The 20,593-nt window shown below is 45.4% G+C and overlaps 1 protein-coding gene across 2 annotated transcripts in view; it reads right to left on the minus strand.

Moving 5' to 3' along the window:
- The window catches only part of TREH (trehalase), a 269,250-nt gene that overhangs the window by 42,396 nt on the left and 206,261 nt on the right, over positions 1–20,593 (minus strand). For both annotated transcript variants that reach the window (XM_086956715.1, XM_086956716.1), the window contains exon 12: positions 17,618–17,835. In XM_086956715.1, coding sequence (XP_086812841.1) covers positions 17,618–17,835 — 218 coding nt within the window. The remainder of the gene's footprint in view (positions 1–17,617; positions 17,836–20,593) is intronic.

The following is a 20,593-nucleotide window of genomic DNA, read 5'->3' on the forward strand; positions in this document are numbered from 1 at the left end:
CCTCAGTAGCTCAGCCGGTCCAGCTAATGAATGAGTTGCAACAGCTAACCCCTATCCAATGGGCCACTTCACACATCTAAGACCTATGGGTAGCCCTGGCGCCCACTCTTCATAAAACTAAAGATATACACCCTCACAGACTAACAAGTAAATGAAACTAGATCTAAACAATTGGAAGCTTAAATCTCTCATGTTACTGTGATGTATAGCAGCATTCACAAAGTCAATCCTTCCCAACATTCTTTATCTCTTTAGATCCCTAAGGACTATATCGAAGATCTACAGGTCACTTGCCAGACCCATCTCTGGCAGGGTAAAGTAGCGAGAGTGACCTGAGGCCAAAGCTTTTCCAAACCTCTGGAAGGAGGACTAGGGGTTCCAAATCCCACATACTATTACGCAGTCTCCCACCTCAGGTATATAGAACACTGGCCTTGTCAGGAGACTGACAAGAGGTGGTGCATGGTAGACCACACAATGACAGCTGGGCCCTGTGGGAAGTACTGTGGAGTCTAAAGACAGAGACCGCCCACACTCTACAAATACCCAGTGACCAGAAAGACATTGGAGATCTGGGGTAGACGGGCAGTGAAAAGGGGGTTTATGACTTTTCCTCACCCATCACTCCCTTATGGGGCAACCCAGATTTTACACTGGGAATTACTAGAGAGCCGAATGGGCTTTGGCAGAAGGGCAGATATAAAACACTATGAGATATGTTTGAGCAGGATCAGTTCAAACCCTTTGAGCATCTGAGAGAGGAATATGGGCTCCCGAAGGGGAAAGGGATAAGATATTGGCAGCTTCGCCACTGGCTCCTCCACCCAGTTTTTAAGGAGTGAGTGACCTGACCCTTAACTCCCTATGAGAAATACCTCACCACAGCCCCCAATGATGCTCATGTGATTTCTAGAATATATTGCATGCTGAACATCTGACATAATACAGGCAAACTCACCTTTCAGAGCGACTGGGAGAGAGAATCACCCTCGACATGGACCAATGACAGGCGATACTTCAACAGGTGAATACAGGGGCCACACATACGGCTGGGAGGAAGTAACACTCAAACTCTTATATAGATGGCACCATACACCACAGCAATTGGCCCAGGTGAATAATGAACGTAGTGCAGTTGGAGGGGCTGTGGGGTGTCCCTACTAACTCATGTTCTGTGGTCCAGCTCAAGGATTCAAGTATTCTGGGATGGTGTCCTTTTGGCCAAACACCAGATTCCGAGGTCGGAGTTGACTTGCTGCCCAGAGGTTATACCGCTGGGCTGCCTGGATGATAACAGTCACCCCCTGAGGAGTAGGAGAGATGCCGCATATCCCTACTGTTAGCTAAACAAACAATAATAGCGTTATGGGGACAAAGTGCAGTACTCTCAGCGACAAAATTGATCGAACGCTGGGTTGTGGCTGGTAGGGATGGAAAGGCTAGTTAAAGGGGCAAGAGTGGAAATTAAAGACTTTGCAAAAACAATGGGAGCCCCTATTAAAATACTTTCAATCAGATTATAAGGAACTTACATGCCGGATGTATCCTAGACCACTCGAAAATCGCCAAATATTATGAAACTCTGATTGCTTGGGTAAAAATCTATGCCGCCGACTCGAGGTGCAAAGTGGGCGTGCTCTGCCATGGCTATAAAAAATGTAACATGGCTGTTGTGTAGCGACTGTAGGAGGAGGTCTCTGGAGGGGTGGAGGGATGAGGTCTGGGTGAGGGGTGGGGGATATATTGGGGGGGTGGAGAGCTATGATGGCGAGAGGGATTAGTTGTGGCTGATGGAGGTTAGGATTTCTTGAATTGAAAAATTTGCCAGAAAGCCAATAAAAACTTATTCAACATAAAAGACGAGTCTTCAGCTCTTTCCTAAATTGGAGTACAGTTGGGGAGGTCCTGATTGACACTGGAAAATCAGTCCAGGTCCTGTAGGCATAGATGGATAATGTACTAGGCCAGACAGGTCGTACAGGTATCAAGCGTTTTCCCAGGAGGCTGGAAGGGTGGGGGCTGGTATTGTTAGAGGGGGCTGGTTTTGTAGGAATGTATGACGTTACAACGCATACATTTACAACACATGCCTTTACAACGCAGTTTTTACATCGTAACATATTTTACAACACATTACTTACATCGCATACCACTACAATTTTTTTAAACTACACTTACAAAACATTCCATTACATCGCATTATACCTTTACAACGCATACCATTACATTGCATTTAAGGTAAGTGTTGGCTAGTGTAGGGGTACAAATTACTATTCTAACTCCAGGCGGTGCAACAGTAGGGTAAGTGTTGGATAGTGTAGGGGTAAAACTTACTATTCTAACTCCAGGGGGTGTAACAGTAGGGTAAGTGTTGGATAGTGTAGGGGTACTATGCATTTTAATGGTATGCGTTGTAATGACATGCGATGTAATGCCTGTGTTGCAGTGACATGCGATGTAGTGTCATGCGTTGTAGTGACATGCAATGTAATGGATGTATTGTACTGACATGCATTGTAAAGGATGTTGTGATGTAATGACTGCGTTGTAAATCAAGTGTGATGTAATGGTTGCATTGTAAAGGTTGTTTCCCGTTTTGTAGCAGTGCAGCAGTTTTAAAAGTACTCCAAAGTTCCTTGCATATTCAGCCGTTTTTGGGCAACAATAACATTGTCAAGAGAACTCTGGTGATTAATATACCTGCTGGACAGAAATTGGAATTTTATCTAGTGGCAGTTCTTACTCACCTATGGTAGCCCAGAGTGTTAATACGCCTGCTGCAAAGTAGGTGTACCATGCATATCAAAGAACAATATTTTATGTGCATAGCTCAGTGGGTTACTGCTTTCATCACAGAGATTCTTTTGTTACTGTGAAGTTCAGAAGTTACAATCATAATCCAGCACAGCAAGCTATGAACTGCTATCAAAGAGATGCAGGCAAGCTGCATGGTACAGGTTAGATAGTTATGTTTTTTCCTGTATTTTATTATCCGGATGTTGCTAAAACTGTTTGTTTAGGTAGAAATAACTTCTTATCATTACAATCAACCCTAACTACTGTGTTATGTTAGGAATCCTGAGTTTCTGCTTCTACAGACTAAGCACTCTTAAAAAATGTCTACCAGTATGGATGCCATGTGACTCCTACACCTTGTAGTCCCCTTTGCCTTATGTAAAAATTTCTATATACTGATTTACACACATGATTCGTTGTCTCTGTATGTGCGTGTATGATGTAAAGTGCCTCAACACCCTACACTGTTATGAGAGGAGCTATAAAACAAATACAATACATGTGGGAGAGGGGCTTTGGAGAGATGCGAGGCACTGTTGGAAGGTGATAGTGAGCGAATCACTGAACAACCCCAAAAAAGATTGTTGTATGCTGGTGGACAGTAAGGTAATAATTTATCATGTTTTAAAAGCGAATACAATTGAATTTATAATGAAAAACATGTTGTAGAATGCACCATTTTTCCCAATTTTCTTTTGGTGCACTTACTATGCACCGTACAGGGGCTGGTCTCACAACAGTTGCTAGGGCTGCTTTGGGCTCCCAGTCCAGCCCTGAGGACTTCCCAGCACAATGTGTGTCAAGCTATGAGTAGCCATCTGTAGGAAAGTACTCCTTTTAGAAATGGTCACCCCCACTTTTTGCTTAGTAACTGATGTGATTTTGACTGGAAGTGCACTGGGTTCCCGCCAACCAAGTCCCCAGTGCCAGAGCTCATTTCCAAAACTGTACAATTGTTTCCCCCAATTGGCAAAACCTTTAGCAAAACATTTAGCACCCCTGCAAGTCCCTAGTAAATTACCAGTGTTACCCTAAGGCCTGAGGTACTAAAGAGGGTCCCTAAGGACAGCAGCATAAATTGTGCCACTTAAGGGACTTGTCACCAAGCACAGAGCACATGAAAGATTGCAGGGTGCGTGTCTTGATGCAGGCAAAAGTGAAAACTCAACATGTCACACATCCTTGTGTGCCATTCCCCTAACACTGCATGTAATATTTGTAAGTCACCCCTAATGCATTAAATGTGAGGGTATACCTGCATGATCAGATATGTCCCTGTGCCGGTCAGTCCTATTACTGCTAATACAAGTGACTAGGGAAGCCATTTTCAAACAGTGCTGGACACTGGTGAAAACGAGTTCCCCAGCTACATGATGGCTTCACTGAAGATAGGGATGTTTGGTATCAAACATCTCGTATTGATGAACCCACACTGATTCCAGTGGTGGATTTACCAATAAATGCACCCAGAGGGCACCTCAGAGGTGCCCCCTAAAAACATATCAGCCTCTGGTGTGCTCCCTGACTGGTTTTCGCCAGCCTGCAACCGATACACTGTTCTGACCTCCGAGGGTGAGAGCCTCTGCTCTCAGGAGACCTCACCCAAAATACAAGCCTTACCAGGAAGAGAGTGTAACACCCCTCCCACAGGATGACCTGCTGTTTCGAAATGAAAATCTAGCTCCCCCTCACAGGAGAGGAAGCCAACACCCTTGTCCAGAGCCCCTTTGGCACCTGTGCAGGCAGAAATATTAGCTAGTCAGGTAGGCTACCACCCCCAGACTCATACCACCCCCTAAGGTGGGCTAAACTAAGGTGGACACGATTTTTCAGAAGTAGCCATCATAGTGATGGCATACTTAGGAATCTTGGGACAGGGTTATGCCAACTTTCAATAGGAAGTGGTCATATAGGGAGCGTAGTGACCCCAAAGATCAGTAGCCCATTGGCTACTCCCCTAAAACCCCTACATTGAGTTTTTAGGGGAGCGTGCTGGAACCAGAAGAGCAGATCCTGATGACCTGAAGAAAGATGACAGACAAGAAGAGCTGTACCGCAAGAACAGAAGCCTCAGCCACTGACTTGGCGCCAACCGTACAGGTTTAACTGCTGACTTTACCTATTGCACCAAAAGTCGACTTGTCCTGCAGCTGCTGAGTCTGAAAAGCCCGGGAGACCTGCCAGCCATTGCCCAGGAACCAGAATCTCCTGAGGGACAGAGGAACTGTCTGCTGCATCCTGCAGATAGCAACAGAAGGAATAAGAGGATCCGGCCCAGCCAAAACCCGACGCTGCCAAGCACCACTGCCTTCGAGCCCCCCAGCTCGTGTCAAAGTGGGCCAACGGTGTTGGCCTGGTCCCAAAGCCCACAAGGTACTGGGTCCACGGTGGAGTGACTCCTCGTGACCTCCCAGCCGTTGCCTGCAGCCTCTGTTGACCAGCCCCCTCAATCACGAAAGTTGCCGGATGGAGAACCCGACACCCCAAAGATCCTATGCATCTGGATGCCCCATCCCAAGGAGAAGAGTACCAAAGGTGTCACCACGGCCCCAACATTGCATGAACTGAAGCCACTCGTTGGTTTCACTGCACTAGCCACACAGCCCCATCCTGCAGCCTTTTTCTACCGCAACAGTTCTCCATAGAATAATGTTGGGCTCCCAACGCTGTTACGCACCTCGGCACCAGGCTGCCCTAGTGCGCGGGTGGTGCCCCGTTGGTGCTGCCTTGGACCTTGCCCACAACTCACCTTAACTCTTGGGGAAGCGTCCTATAAGTCGCTGTTCTATACATGTATGCTGCATTGACTTTTCCTCATCTAGGATAACATTGCAACCTCCAGAAATTGCACAAAGAGTCAACTTTTTGAACACAGAATTCATAATTAAAAACGTACTTACATGAATGATTTACTTCTGATACCCAAACATATCTAAAGATACTTGCTATTTTTATAACTTGATGTGGATCTCTTTCTCGAGTCATGTGTCTCATTTATTGACCATTGTGTGTATTTTCAACAGTCTTGCACTCCTCTGTGATAAGCCTAAGGCAGCTCGACCACGCTACCCCCTAACAGAGAACTTTGGGTTTGCCATAGCAAGCCCATGTTCACTCATAGGGGAACCCCTGGACTCTTTACACAATATATCTCATTTTGATACATCACATACAGAGCCAGCTTCCTACACCATCTTCACAAAATATGTTAGTGACTTTGAGACACTGGGATAAATAGCCCTATCTGCTGCTGACCCTTTTTTTTCAGTTTTGCATAAGACTTGACAAGAAGAAGCCCAGAGCAGAGAGTGACAACCCGTGGCTCGCATTCTGCCCTCCTGAAAAGTGTGTCATAAGGCACAGTGCTATAAAAATGGGGCCTCCTTTATGTCATTTTGGCATAGGGTTGTGCAGCAAGGCACTTTGCTGAGCTACCCTACACAATATATTCTGTCTTTTCTGCCTGCACTGGTGCCGTTTTGGCAGCGTAGCGCCACCATAGGCACACTTGCGCCATGGTTCAAGAGTGTATCTGCTGCAGGCAGGATTGTTCTGGGGCTGGAAGGGGCACCTTCCTGCACAAAACAATCCTGGGAGACGTTTTTCTCTTTCTACAGCACACACAGAAAGAGGAAAAACAAGGAGAAATAAACATATATTTCCTCTGGATCTGGTACTTCCCCAGGCTTACATCACTTTGTAAATCTGAGACAGCGTCAAATTCCATGGGTGTAGCGTGAGAAAACCCACAATGCCCACGAAACATCTCCCGGGCGCCGAGTAAAGCGACGCAGCAATTTCATTATTTTTGAGGCCACTCAAAGCCATGCAGGGTGGCTTTGCATGGCTTCTTTAATCTGAATGAGAGCCCCGCGTCACGCATGTACCACTTTACTTGGTGCAAAAGTGATGCAGGGTTCTTATAAATAAGCCCCATGGTGCGCTGATCCTGTTATGCAAACGGATGCCTCACTCGAAACCTTGTGTTGGTTGGGTTGTATCAGAAGTAATTTGCAGCTGACACAATTCTGTTGCCGTGCTCCCTTTCCTGTCTCATTGTAGAGTTTGCCACAACCCTTCCAGCCATGTGTCTCTGTTGCTAACAAAAACATTCCTCCACCCACAGTCATTAATTCTTTTTTTAACCTTTCATGGGTGTGCTTTGAGTCTTCCCTTTTTTACGACAAGCCATACACAGATTTACTCATGACCCAGTTAATGCTTTTAACACCAGAGCTATCTTTCCAGTTATACATTGAATACTTTTCACCCCTCTAAAACTCAGTATAGGTTTTGCACAGAGACAGAACTATCTTCCAAGTATAAAGATGTCAAAACAGATAGACGCTCCTTCTCAAAGACCGGGTAGGCAAACCCGAAGCCCACAGGGGCCTCACCACAGGTAAGACCTGATCTTGTGCAACCTCCGTGATCTCAGTCTCATAACACAGTCAGCACAGCTATAGCTATCAGTCAACAGAGCTAGATCTCCAGTTACATAGGTCTTATGTACGAGTGTAATCTGTAACTCGCGGTATACCACTTCTGTCTGAGGCACGAGGGAGTCTGTGCAACCTAAGTGACGGCTGTGCTGTCTGAGACCTGTGCTTGTAGGGTATGTGTAACATGAGATTGGGTATACTGTATGACCTCGAGAGATTAAAGTAGCCCAGGGATAACTCTGCTGTTTAAAGGTCTGGATAATCTCAGCATAGGTGCGCAATACCCATTGGGCGGACAGGCATTTAGTCCCCCTCAAAAGTAGGGCCGCACTGGGAACACAAAGTAGCCCTGGCAAATTTTTTCAGACCAGCCCTTCGGATGCCAGGGTGCTGCCAGTGTGAAGCACTGCTGCTTTTGTTACTGAGGGCCAATAATGCAGCACCGCTGCAAAACCGGCCCCAAACATCTGAAAACCGGCCTCCCACCTTACCAGCCTCCCGGGGAAATGCCCAGTATGGTCAATCCGGCCCTGCTCAAACGCCTCCCCAAAACCCTTGGTCCACCCCCTCCTTGCTACCCCCTCCGTCATGTATCATAGAACTAGATGTGCAGCTTCAGCTTCAAGGACACACACTTATCTTGAACTGCTGTGTGCTCGGCTTGGCAGAGGCGGGCAGCGCAATCTTAGACTCATCGAAGAATTTTACAGTTCTTCAAAAGATCGTTAATGGTTAACAGGGTTTCTGATTTTGCACTGTTTCCTATGCCCCCAGCGGTGCCAGGTCTGCCTAGTTATTGATGCGTTTTTTATGTAGCGCGTACTTTACCCAGATGTGTCAGAGTGCTTTACAATCGAGTGAAGAAAGTTACATAAATTCAGAGTAGCATGGTAGTGGGTGACAATTCATATGTCTACTACGGTTACTCATGGTGAAAGTCACATATTTACAAGTTACATATTCACAAAAAATTACATATCAGCAATTAGGTTTCTCATGGATACATATTACAAATTTGCAGAGTTGAGGCGGAAGGTCATAATCGCGCCTGTGAGTGTCAATTAACAGTCAGGGTCACGCCACAGAATGGGAGGGCGTATGGTTGGTGGGGTTCATGACGAGGAGAGTTATTGATAAAAAAGTCTTTGGAAGAGAAGAGTTTTAAGGTTTGTTTTGAAGATCCTGTAAGTGTTGATAGTGCAAAGGTTTGAAGATAGCAAGTTCCAAATTCTCGTCGCATTCACTGAGAAAGATTGCACCATAAGTCTTTCACTTTTGAAAGTTGGAGGTTCAAGCAGAAGAATTTCAGCATTACGTGAAGGTCTGGAGCCACCCTGATATTTTGAGTTTGTTAGCTAGGTAGCAAGGGGCGGCAGTGTGAATGGCTTTAGGGGTGATACAAGTAGTCTTGTATATTGCCCCTGCTTCAATAGGGAGCCAGAAAAGAGTTATCAGCATGGGTGTGATATGGTTGTTTCTTTTGGCCCCGTAGACGAAACACAGAGCCAAAATGAGGATGAATTTTAAAGGAGAAAGGTGGTTCTTGGGGAGGCCTGCAAGGAGAGAATTACAGGAGAGTATCAACAATTGAATAAGAATTTTGAGGTCTTGCTCAAGAATGAATCTTCGGATCCCCCAGAGATGGCGCAATTGGAAGCATGCATTCTTGGGCCTGGTGTTGATTTGGGATTGAAGGTTAAGGGCCTGATTTAGATCTTGGCCGATGGGATTCTCCATCACAAACGGGACGGATATGCGTACAAGTGCATTATATCCTATGGCACTGGTAATATTGCAGACGGTATATCCGTCACATAACCCATCCGATAAGGTATAACTCAGACCCTAACACTTTTGCCCAGGATGACACCTACCGATTTGGCACTGTAGACTATGTTTGGTTTGCTGTTAAGAATGTTCAGATTATCCACCCACTATTAAATAGGAGGCGGAGAGCTTGAGGTTGAGATAATGAGGAATTCAGTTTTGGAGGGATTCTGGGGCATATTATCAAGCAGGGCGATAGGCAATTATCGCTGCTTTTGCGTCCGTTTTCAGCCGCTGAGAGGTGATGATTCTATCGCCCTATTAGCAAGCTGTCGCTAACTGATGTTAGCGACAGCTTTAAGGCGATAGCGAGCGGTCTGGGGCCCGCTTTGCATGTCAGCGATGTTTATCGCTAATGACATGCTAAGTGGGCGTACCCAACCAGTTAGCGACTGAAAGCAGTCGCTAACGTTGCTATCGCCTATTAGCAAGGCAGGCGTAGCGATGGAAATATTTGCGCTAAGCGCGAATATCTCCAAATGCTAACACCTGCCCAGACCAGTTCTTAGCCATGTTATCCAATGGGAGGTGGATAACATGGCTAAGAGAATTTCGTCGCTAATGCGTGAATATCGCTGTTCTCAGTGATATTCACGCATTTCGCCGCTATCGCTGGATATTTTAGCACAATGGAGAAAAACGTTGCTAATAGCACGTTTTCTCCGCTAACATATCCAGCGATAAAAAAAAATGCGCTAAGCGCATTTTGCGATAAATATCGCTATTCCTTGGTAATATGCCCCGCAGTTTTAGATGTTCAGACATCATCCTTTCTTGGATTGTGTTGAGCATGGTGGAGAGGAGTGAGATGTTCTGTGCGGAGGACACCTTATGGTAAAGTTGGGTGTCATCAACATAGAGGTGATAAAGGGTCACAGTCTTTTTTAGAAGGTCTCCTAGTGGTTCCATGTAAAGATTGAATAAGGTAGGAGCAAGGATAGAGCCTTGAGGAACTTCTTGATCCACAGCCTTTCGATTTGAGTCACAGTTTTCAATTTTAATCATTTGATATCTACCTGTGAAATAAGATTCCAACCATTTAAGCAGTATGCCTTCACTTCCCATTCTTTCTTTTAATGTTTGAAGAAGTATGTGATGGTTTAAAGAGTCAACGGCTGCAGAAAGGTCCAGAAGGATCAGGAGGCAGTAGCTGCCCGAGTCAAGGACTCGGAGGGCATCGTTTATAATCAGAAGCAGTGCTGTTTCGGTGCTGCAACCTTGATTGAAGTCTAACTAAAATTCGTCTAGAAGGATGTGTTGGGTGAGTTTCTCCACTGCACATCTTTCAGTGATTTTTGGCAAGGAAAGGGAGATTAGAGATACGGCAGATGTTGTTAAGGCTTTTCACATCAGCGGAGATTTTTTTTTTAGTAGTGAGTTCATCTGACCAGATCTGAGAGCCTCAGGAAAGGAACCTTGGCTGAGAAAGAAATTAACCAGAACGGTCCAGTAGGGGACTGTGTAGGTGTAGAGGTCTATTGCTATGTCCCCTGGGATAGAGTCTAGAGAATGGTTCGAATGTTTTATTTTCAGGATGTTCTTGAGGATGGCATCCTTAGAGTGCCAGGAGCCTTTGAATTTGCATACCTCATGTGTGGTTGGATGTGTAACATGGTCATGGAGTGATTTAACCTTTGCATTGAAGAATTGTGCACATTCTGCTGCTTTCTTGGGTGAGTCACCAAATTTGATCATTGAAGATGAGGGGGCATTGCAGGTTGTTTTGGTTAGGTGAAAGAGTTTCTTTGGTCTGTTCTTGGCCGAATCGAGGAGGGTTATAAAGTGAATAGATTTTTCCCTTTCCTAACCAAAACTATACTGCCTACAACACAGGCACCTTTGCACCACAATGCAAGGGTGCCTGCGTCGTAGGCTGCCAAAACGGTGCTAGCGCAAGGTAAAAGGACAGCAATTCACCGTTATACAGCACCATTAATACGGCACATCCCTGCCCTTTCCCTGTGACGCAGGACAGTGCAGCAAGGTACCAGCGTCAATGAGTGGAAGCTTCTAGGTTGACAAGAGTGGTGTTTTTTCTGACGAAAGTGTGATAATGAAGGATGCCACTCTCTCCTTGAGAGCCTACCGATATCCCCTAAAACCTAGGGGTATCTACGGAATCCGGGAATTAGTAGCCCAGGTAGGACTCATTTGGGAAACTTAGTATGTGTTTCACTTACATTAATACATAGGGTCCTTTCGACACCTAGGCCAATCAGATACGGATCCACTACCCCTGATGAATGCCCCAGACCTATTAGGCTAATTATTGAGGGCAGAAACATCTTGGCAAGTATTAATGATGGACGCGAGTCATTGTGCTCTGTGATACCCATCATTAGATTGGATTTTAGCATACATAGGGTCCTCACGAATAAAGGTGATAACTGAGGAACTCTAAGGTATTTTTAATTTAGCTGGATACGATTTTTGTCCAGTAGGTTTATGTAAGAACTCCCTCCTACCGCCAAGTCTACGCAGATGTTGAGTCTGCCCTGGTAGCACCATCTTACAAGGGTGGGGAGAGGATGCAGATGATGAAGCATGACACTATTATGTGTGTGAGACAGGCTCTCCCATTAAGGATAGCCTTCCCATTTTGAACGGTCCCACTTTACTTATAGTAGGAGGAGCTTGACCAGATCTGTGCCCTTTAGGTTCCTACTGGCACCCTACCTTGTTGTGGTTTGCCAGCGTAGCAAGGTGACTTGCTGCATTGGGCTGTGCCACTAAAGTTATAAATGTGGCCCAAAATCTCTAAGTATCACAGGTTCTCAAGCAAAACAGCTAACTAAGATGCTTTAATGCAGAGTAAGATGGTCTCCTGCACAGCCTTGCCCTTTTTGACTCCTGTACACTTGATGAAGAGTCGATCGTCCACCCAATGGTCTTTGGTGCAATCAATGTGAAAACAGTGAGCTCTCTTTGGGTCCAGACGATGCAGTCCCTACTACTTGGAATGATGAGGTGGAGTTAAAAAAGTAGATGGAGTGATGTTCTTACCAACATGAAATGGGGTGGCAACTTTCAACAGGAAAGAGGTACTCATCCGAAGAAACAGTCTGTCAGGAAAAAAAGCTGTACACAGAGGGTGAACCAAGAGAGCTCAAAGCTTGCTGACCCACCTGCTCGATTGAATGTTCACTAGTAAAAACATTTATTAGTCAAGAGCCTCAGAGAACTGCTCTGTAGGGGCTTGAAGGGGAAACATATGAGAAAAGTGAGGACCAGATCGAGGTCTCGTTGGGGCATCACAAAAGGGGTAGGAGGGCGCAATTGATTCAAATCTTTCAGAAAATAAGTTACAACAGGTAACTTGAACAGTGAGGGTTGAACCAGAAACTGCCAGAAAGCCAAAATGGCTGACACATAGCCCTTAACAGTGCCCCGGGCATGGCCTTGCCGGGCTAAAGATAAAACAAATGGCAACACCTCTGACCGAGGTGCAGAATGGGGATCCACCTGGCAGGAGGAACACAAGCCACAAACCTATCCCAAAAAGCAGACGTATATAGTTTTAGTGAAAGGATGCCTGGATGTCAAGATATCAACATCACATGAATAACCCTCAGCTCCAGCAGGTTGATGTGGAGGTGGGACTCTGCTAGAGACCTCCCTCAGGTGGCCTCAGCAACGAAGTAGTGATGCTTGGTTGCTGATCATTGTCAGCTCTAAATGCAGAAGGGACAAGGGTCTGCCGCTGAGTCAATCACAGTTTGTCATCCACCACAGTTTGTCATCCACCACTGCAGATCTTGTGCAGTCCCCTGCAATATCTATGTATTGTGGAGTGGTGTGGCTCACTGGTTAGAGGCTGCAGACCCGGAAGCAGGAGTTGGCCCGGGACCAGGGTTCAATTCCTGACGCGACAGGGTCGTGGACCAGGGTCAGCGGACTCAATAATTCTCGCCTCGGTTCCTATTCTAACCAGGGGTCCCACTCGGCAACTCTGGGCATTAGCTTGCCTAATCTCCACAACGGCCTCATCAACGCCGGGGATGCCTGGCTCCACCTTGGGGACTCCCAGTAGGGACCATCCCACAGGGAAAGCCAGGACGGGTTCCCCAGCGGTATACCGTGCCAGGATACTCCGGTAGTAGTTGTGCACGTTACAAAACAGCATATAACATATAACATAACATGTCAGAGAGATTTCCCAGATGCTGCCCATCCTGCAGGTCAACTGCTACCAGCAAGTATTCAAGTTCCAACGCAGACAGAACCAGAGCTAATGTGAGCATCTTGAATTTCTCTTTTCTCAAAAAGTAGTTGAGAAGGCGCAGATCTAGTTTAGGATGGAGGCCTCCATCCTTTTTGGGCTCCAGAAAGTAGAGGGAATAACAACCACAACCTACTTCTGGTGTTTGCACGCTTTTGATGGGTCATTTGGCCAGGAGAGCCTGTACTTACTGCTAGAGCAAGGAGAAAAAGTCTTCCGTCAGCTGTTATAAGGATGGTGGCAAACGCTTCCACAAATGGGAGGGCATACCCCTTCCACACAATCTGAAGAACCTGCTTGTCAGAGGTGATCGCAGACTATTTGGGCAGGTGGTGCCTGATCCTGCCCCCATCGTGTGGCTGTAATGGATGGAGGGTGTATTTAAGAGGCTTAGAAGCTGCAGCAGCCGCAGTTTGTGGGACTGCACAGCACACTGGGTTTGACTCTTTAGGATCTGCAACCCACCCACAATAGAAATATTAATCTGCTAGATTGGCAGGTACAGTTAGTACTGCGTAGGCACATAAGTGCCCCAACCACGTTTGCGGTGGGGGTGAAAGGACTTTTGCTGGGACCAGGTAGTTAGAGAAGGCCTGAGAGACCAGGCTTTCCCAAAACTCCTGGAACGTTGTGTCAGCCTTGTCACCAAATAGGCGAGCGCCATTATGTTAATCAAGGATGACTGGACATCCCTTGAAAACCCAGTGGACTGCAACCAGCTATGGTGACACCATAGAAGCCATGGCTCTACCTAGGGAGTCTGTGGTATCTAACCTACACCTGATGGTAAACTTTGCGGCATCCTGACCATCCACTGCAGCTTGGTTGAGGATGGCTCGGGTCTCCTCAGGAAGAATGGAAAGCATCTGCGCAACCAAATCGCATAGGAATATTGGTCCTAGAGGCAGGCGGTGTTCACAGACCACAAAGCTAAGCTTGTGAAAGAGAAAATACTTTTCCCAAAGGTGTCTAGCCTCATTGATTCCCTGTATGGTGGAGTAGAAGGGAATGCATTTAGGTTGACCTTGGCTGTTAAGGCTGCACAACAATTCTCTCAGGGGAGGGGTGCTGGGAGAGGAAGACTAGGTCCCCTGGGGCATGGTAGTGGCATCAGGCAATCATGCCGTGCACAGGATCCCCTGTGCAAGGTTTATCCCAGAACTCAAGGAGAATGTTGGTGAGAGCTTCATAGACGGGGAGTAATGGTTCAGCCAAACCTGCTCCTGGCTGAAGCACCTCTGTCAAGATGTCGGTCTTGACCTTCACTGCTGGCAGCTATAGGTCAAGGACCTCTTCGGTCCTGCGCATCACAGATGGCAAAGGATACGCCTTCCTCCAAAACATGGCTTGGAGGGGAAAGCATGCCAGAGTACGGAGAAGTGTACAAGCACTGGCATCAGCCAGCTCCTCATATCAGTTCTCTTCTGGCTCAAGTTCCTCCTCTAGGGGATCAAATCCTTCCTCCTCATCCCCCCTCTTCAGGAAGGAAGGGTTTGTCTAGGATTGATATATATAGGGGTTTTTAGGGCCTGACGGAGCCAGCATGGATGGTAAACAGCGCTGGGGTGGCGGCGGCTCGGAATCAGATAGGATTTGGGCTCATCGTCAAGAGGTGCCGGTGGCATCAGGGACAGCGCTGGCAGGGAAGGAGTTGGGTTGGAAGACGGCATATATGGCAATGCCAGGCCAGGTCTTGGGGTGGGTTCAGAGGGCCCTGCTGGTAATAGAGGTGGACCCACCAGAGGGTATCCCAGCCAGGAAAACTCTCAGCTCCATGGGGCCCGAAGGAACGCCAGAGTGAGTTAGTGGGCAAAAGATGGTGTGAATAGTGTCGTAAAATTATTTTATTTTGGTGGCCATCAGTCGGGGAAACTTGAGGTACCATGGAGCGGGCTCAGATGCTTACTTCGCAGGTGGCATGCTGGAATGGGTCCTAGAAACCCAGCATTTGGATGGGGAAGCTGTAGAACACCTCAATAACTTCTTGTGCTTCTTGGACTTACCCAACTTGGAGGAAGAGGTCCTAAACGTCGAAGACAAACGATTGCCGGAATGGCTCCGGGGGCAGCCCCGTTCTCTACCTCAGGAATGAGACCGTGAATGCCTGGAGCTTTCTTCTGCCACGCCATCAGGAGTTTCAATGCCTGCTTGTGAATCGCCTTGGGATGTATCAACTTGCACAACCTCGCAGGGTGGCTTTTCCTCTCCTTGTAAATATGGAGGAGCCCCCTGCGCCACCAGTACGTCACGAAAAGTGACGTATTGGTGGCGCAGGGGCTTGTAAATCTTCCCCAACATGTCTTACATAATCCCTCCCTCAAACAAACAGATCTTAATCAAGGGCTTTCTTACATCCAGCCATAACCAACTGTTTCTAACTAAAAGGAGTAGAGGACTTGCCTTAAGACATATTTCTTCATTTGTCAAAGAAAATAACCTTCTCTCAGATTACAAAAAGATACTCTAGCATGGTTGTGTCGCTGAGGCAGCACTGATTTCCACAATGAATGATTTAAAAACTACAATGGATTCAAATGGAGTTTGGGTACAGCTATCACTTCAACTCTTCCTTTCATTTGATTCTGTTATTCATTCCAAGCTTCCAATGAGAGTTGGCATTGGAAAATGTCCTGAAAAAAACCTTTCAATGTGTAGTCCAGCTAGACCTGCACATTTTGGGCTGGCACCTATGCTGATCACATCCCCTGTAAAAGATAAGTCAAGCAGATATTCTTCGTCAGCTGAGCTCCTCAATAGCAGTGTGGTGCATTTGTACCCAGATCTGGCGCAATTATGCTACATACATCGGAACTTCTCAAAGTGGTGTGCTAATAATAATGATTTCACTTTAATTGTGGGAGGCTGAAAAGTTATTTCAAAAGTTGAACCTGTGACTTGCCAGTCACACCCCTCCAAATTGCTCTCTATGCCAGTACTTTGAGATCTGTACACAAGGGCAGAATCAGACATGAATATTATGCAACATCAATTGGGTCAGACTTAAGTTGTACCTTCAGTCAACAATCTGTCAGGAGCATGTTGCTGGGTTTCCAAAATATTTCAGAAGCAAAACTGTCATGACACAAAAGGAATCAGAGAATTTGATAGATGAGTAGTTGTCTTGAAATAACAGAAATAACTCATCTAATGTGCTATGCATTACAATCTGTAGAATCTGCTTTTAACTTGTCAATGCAATCAAACTCATTTTCAAAGATCACTTTCAGTAGCCTATGAGCAGTATAAAATCCACAAAACCATGTTTGTTATAATTGTATTGTGTTTGTTTACTTAATACATCTGATGTGTATAAATGGCACAGTTCGTAATGTATTTTTCTTTAATTAGCTATAAGGATAGTTCCGCCCCAATTGCGTGAAATGATTGCACCGCAAATTGCTGGATGTGTTAGCACTCCTTTCCCCTTGAAGTTAGGGTCAAGTTGGCACCATTGCCCAGCATTGCTAAGCTTTCTGAACACTCAGCTTGTTAACATGTATAATCTGAGGCACAGTTCAGAAATCTTGTAGGGCTTGTATAACATATATCTGGGAGATCTGTGCAGCATGATGGTCAGTGGTGGATACTACTTAACAGAGGTAGCAGTGCGGGGCGTATGAAAAAAAAATCCCTTACTTGCAGGCTGGCCGCCACCTCTCAGTCCTCTTCAGTCGACTTCTAGAAGCAGGAAGCAAATAGGCTCCCAGGCTCCCCTAGCCAATCACAACACTGCTATCACAAGCATGACAGCAGCGTTGTGATTGATCTGAGCACTGTAGTTCGGCGCTCAAACAGGGGCTGGGCATGTTCTACGCCCAGGCTGTGCAATACAGCGGGGTGGAATACATGCTAAGTGCGCATGACTGTTTGGCCGGCCCAAGACTTCCAGCCAAACCATCATGCGCACTTAGAGAGCACCCAATACTCTGGCCAGACCAGCCCCACCCCGCCCTACACCTAAGTTAGTACGTAATAATTAAATGATATTAACATTGCGTTATTATCATTTTATTTTCCCTTTTTGAACTGCTCACAAAGTAGTGGGGTGATGTTCCTCCGCCTTAGCGGAGGAGCCACCGCTGATGAGTGATATTTCTAACTGCATTCTGAAAGATTTATGTAACCTGAGGGAAAGATGTTAGAAGCCCTGTCATTGGGAGCAGAGCTATTGTACAACCAGAAGTCACATTTCCTTTGGAATATCGACCACAAGAGAGTAGCTTGCTTGACAAGAAACTGAGATTTCCACTCTCTGACACCCAGCAGCACATCCTGTGCATGTTCCACCAGTCACAATACACAATATTCAGGGTTTCAGAAAGAGCTGTCTGACCTCCAAGTATTGCACCACCCTCTCAACAAAGTTAGGGTTGGTCATGCAGTCTGCCCACAGCGGAGACAGGTTACTGGGGTAAAATGCATTCCTCCTTGTTCGGGTCAGCAGATCGAAGTCTAGCCAGGAACCCACAGTGTCGTCCCAGAGAACTGCGTAAATGGCTTCCTTGCGTTGGGCCACAGTGTTCTGAAACTCCTGTGCCTTCTCTGTGTTGCCTGAATTCAAAATAGGATAAGGAAAGAGTCAAGAGTGGAGAAAGGAGCTGAGAGTCGGCGTTCGATGCACTGAAGACAGGTCTCAAAAGTTCAGTAGTCGTAATTAACAGTAACATTAACAGATGACTCCATAACACCAATCATTGTTACCGGGAAACAGCCTTTACAACGTGGACGTTACCACGCATTACCTTTACAGGGCATCTACTACAACGCACAACGCCTTTACAAAGCATGTTTTTGCAACACAATTTTCTTCTACGGATATGCCTTTACCATGCATGTCTTTACAACGAAAATGTAAGTATTTTGCAGGTGAGTACATTATATATATATATATATAAATATATATATATATATATATATATATATATATATGAATGCAAAGTGATCCTTCAGCCCTCTGGACGCGCTCAGCAGTGTGTGCTCTGCCTAGGGGTCGGATCCTGACCCAGGAAATTATTGGAAAACAAAGGAGGCGGCACCATCAGGATGTCTTTGTTAAGCCTTATTTATTTCAAGACTTTCACCCCACCAACGCGTTTCAGCCTCACACAGCCTTGCTCACGGTTGGTTAGTCCCTCTACAGTGTTTCTATTTATACTGGCCCATAGTTAGCCAATTATGAGGCATTATGGGATATGTAGTTTTTGTTACATTTCAGTGAAAAAAATTATTAAAAAAGAAAGAAAAGAAAGACTTGGCATGCTTGTTAATTTCAGCATGTTGTAAGTAACATAATATAATTATCATAATTCTGGGTCTAGTACCCTAGTCTTTTCATGATGTTCATAGTTTCATCTTTGAAAATATGGGGTATAGTACCCTATTTTCTTCTGAGGTTCTTAATCCAGGTGAATGTGCAGGTCCTCCCCAAAGTTCATCCCCCTTGGGTGCTTAGTACGGAGTCTGATGATCATCCGCGACTCCATTTGTCGTAATCTGCGGACCATGTCTCCTCCTCGTTCCATTTTGTCCAAAACTTTTGCACCAAAGAAATGCATTTGCCTCCAATCTCCATTCTGGCATGTGCTCATGTGTTTGGCAGTGGCATATTGCATGTTGGAGTTTTTTACTGCCCTGATATGTTCTAAGATTCTTTTCTTCAACATGCAGGTCGTGCTCCCCACGTACTTCATTCCACACTTGCATTGAATTATGTAAACAACATTTTTGGAGCTGCATGAAATTTGTTGTTCTATTTTCATGGACTTGCCGTTTGGTTCCTCAATCATTTTCATGTTTTTACCAATTTTGCAAGCCTTACAAGAATTGCAGGGTTGAAATCCATTACGTTGCGTGTCCAGCCAATTCTGTTTTGGTTTTTCTTGGAAGTGACTCTTAACCAGTAAGTCTTTCAATGAAGTATTCTTTTTGTATGTTATTAGAGGAGCATTTCCAATCGTGGTGCCAATGTCAGGATCTTTTGTTAGCACATGCCAATATTTTTTCATTATTCGGGCAATGTTTGAACTCTCTTTGCTGTAGGTCATTATTAGTCTTGGAGGAGTATTTGTTTCAGTTTTTTTCGGTTGTTCCATCAGTGTTTGGGTTCGTGTTTTTAGATCAATTTTGCGTTTGCATTTGGTTAACACTCTTTCCTCGTAGCCTCTCGCTCTAAATCGACATTTGCTTTCTTCAATGACTTTCTCTGCTTCTTCTGGTAGGGAACAATTTCTCTTGAGTCTTGTAAATTCACCGTACGGTATACTCCGCAAAAGGGGTGTAGGATGAAAGCTTGTACCATGGAGTACACTGTTTGTGGCTGTCTTTTTTCGGAAAAGGGTAGATTCCAGTTTCCCGTTGTGTACATATATTTTGGTATCCAAGAAATCGATTTCTTTTGTACTGGTATTGCATGTAAATTGCAGTCCGACTTCGTTACATTGACGACCTATTCATTATTTGGCATGGCACGGATGAACAATTCAAACTGTACTTCAATAAACTGAACAAGAATGAAGTTGTTCCCTACCAGAAGAAGCAGAGAAAGTCATTGAAGAAAGCAAAAAGAGAGTTCAAACATTGCCCGAATAATGAAAAAATATTGGCATGTGCTAACAAAAGATCCTGACATTGGCACCACGATTGGAAATGCTCCTCTAATAACATACAAAAAGAATACTTCATTGAAAGACTTACTGGTTAAGAGTCACTTCCAAGAAAAACCAAAACAGAATTGGCTAGACACGCAACGTAATGGATTTAAACCCTGCAATTCTTGTAAGGCTTGCAAAATTGGTAAAAACATGAAAATGATTGAGGAACCAAACGGCAAGTCCATGAAAATAGAACAACAAATTTCATGCAGCTCCAAAAATTTTGTTTACATAATTCAATGCAAGTGTGGAATGAAGTACGTGGGGAGCACGACCTGCATGTTGAAGAAAAGAATCTTAGAACATATCAGGGCAGTAAAAAACTCCAACATGCAATATGCCACTGCCAAACACATGAGCACATGCCAGAATGGAGATTGGAGGCAAATGCATTTCTTTGGTGCAAAAGCTTTGGACAAAATGGAACGAGGAGGAGACATGGTCCGCAGATTACGACAAATGGAGTCGCGGATGATCATCAGACTCCGTACTAAGCACCCAAGGGGGATGAACTTTGGGGAGGACCTGCACATTCACCTGGATTAAGAACCTCAGAAGAAAATAGGGTACTATACCCCATATTTTCAAAGATGAAACTATGAACATCATGAAAAGACTAGGGTACTAGACCCAGAATTATGATAATTATATTATGTTAC

Source organism: Lissotriton vulgaris, chromosome 2_1 (assembly GCF_964263255.1).
Source record: "Lissotriton vulgaris chromosome 2_1, aLisVul1.2, whole genome shotgun sequence".
Taxonomy (NCBI): domain Eukaryota; kingdom Metazoa; phylum Chordata; class Amphibia; order Caudata; family Salamandridae; genus Lissotriton; species Lissotriton vulgaris.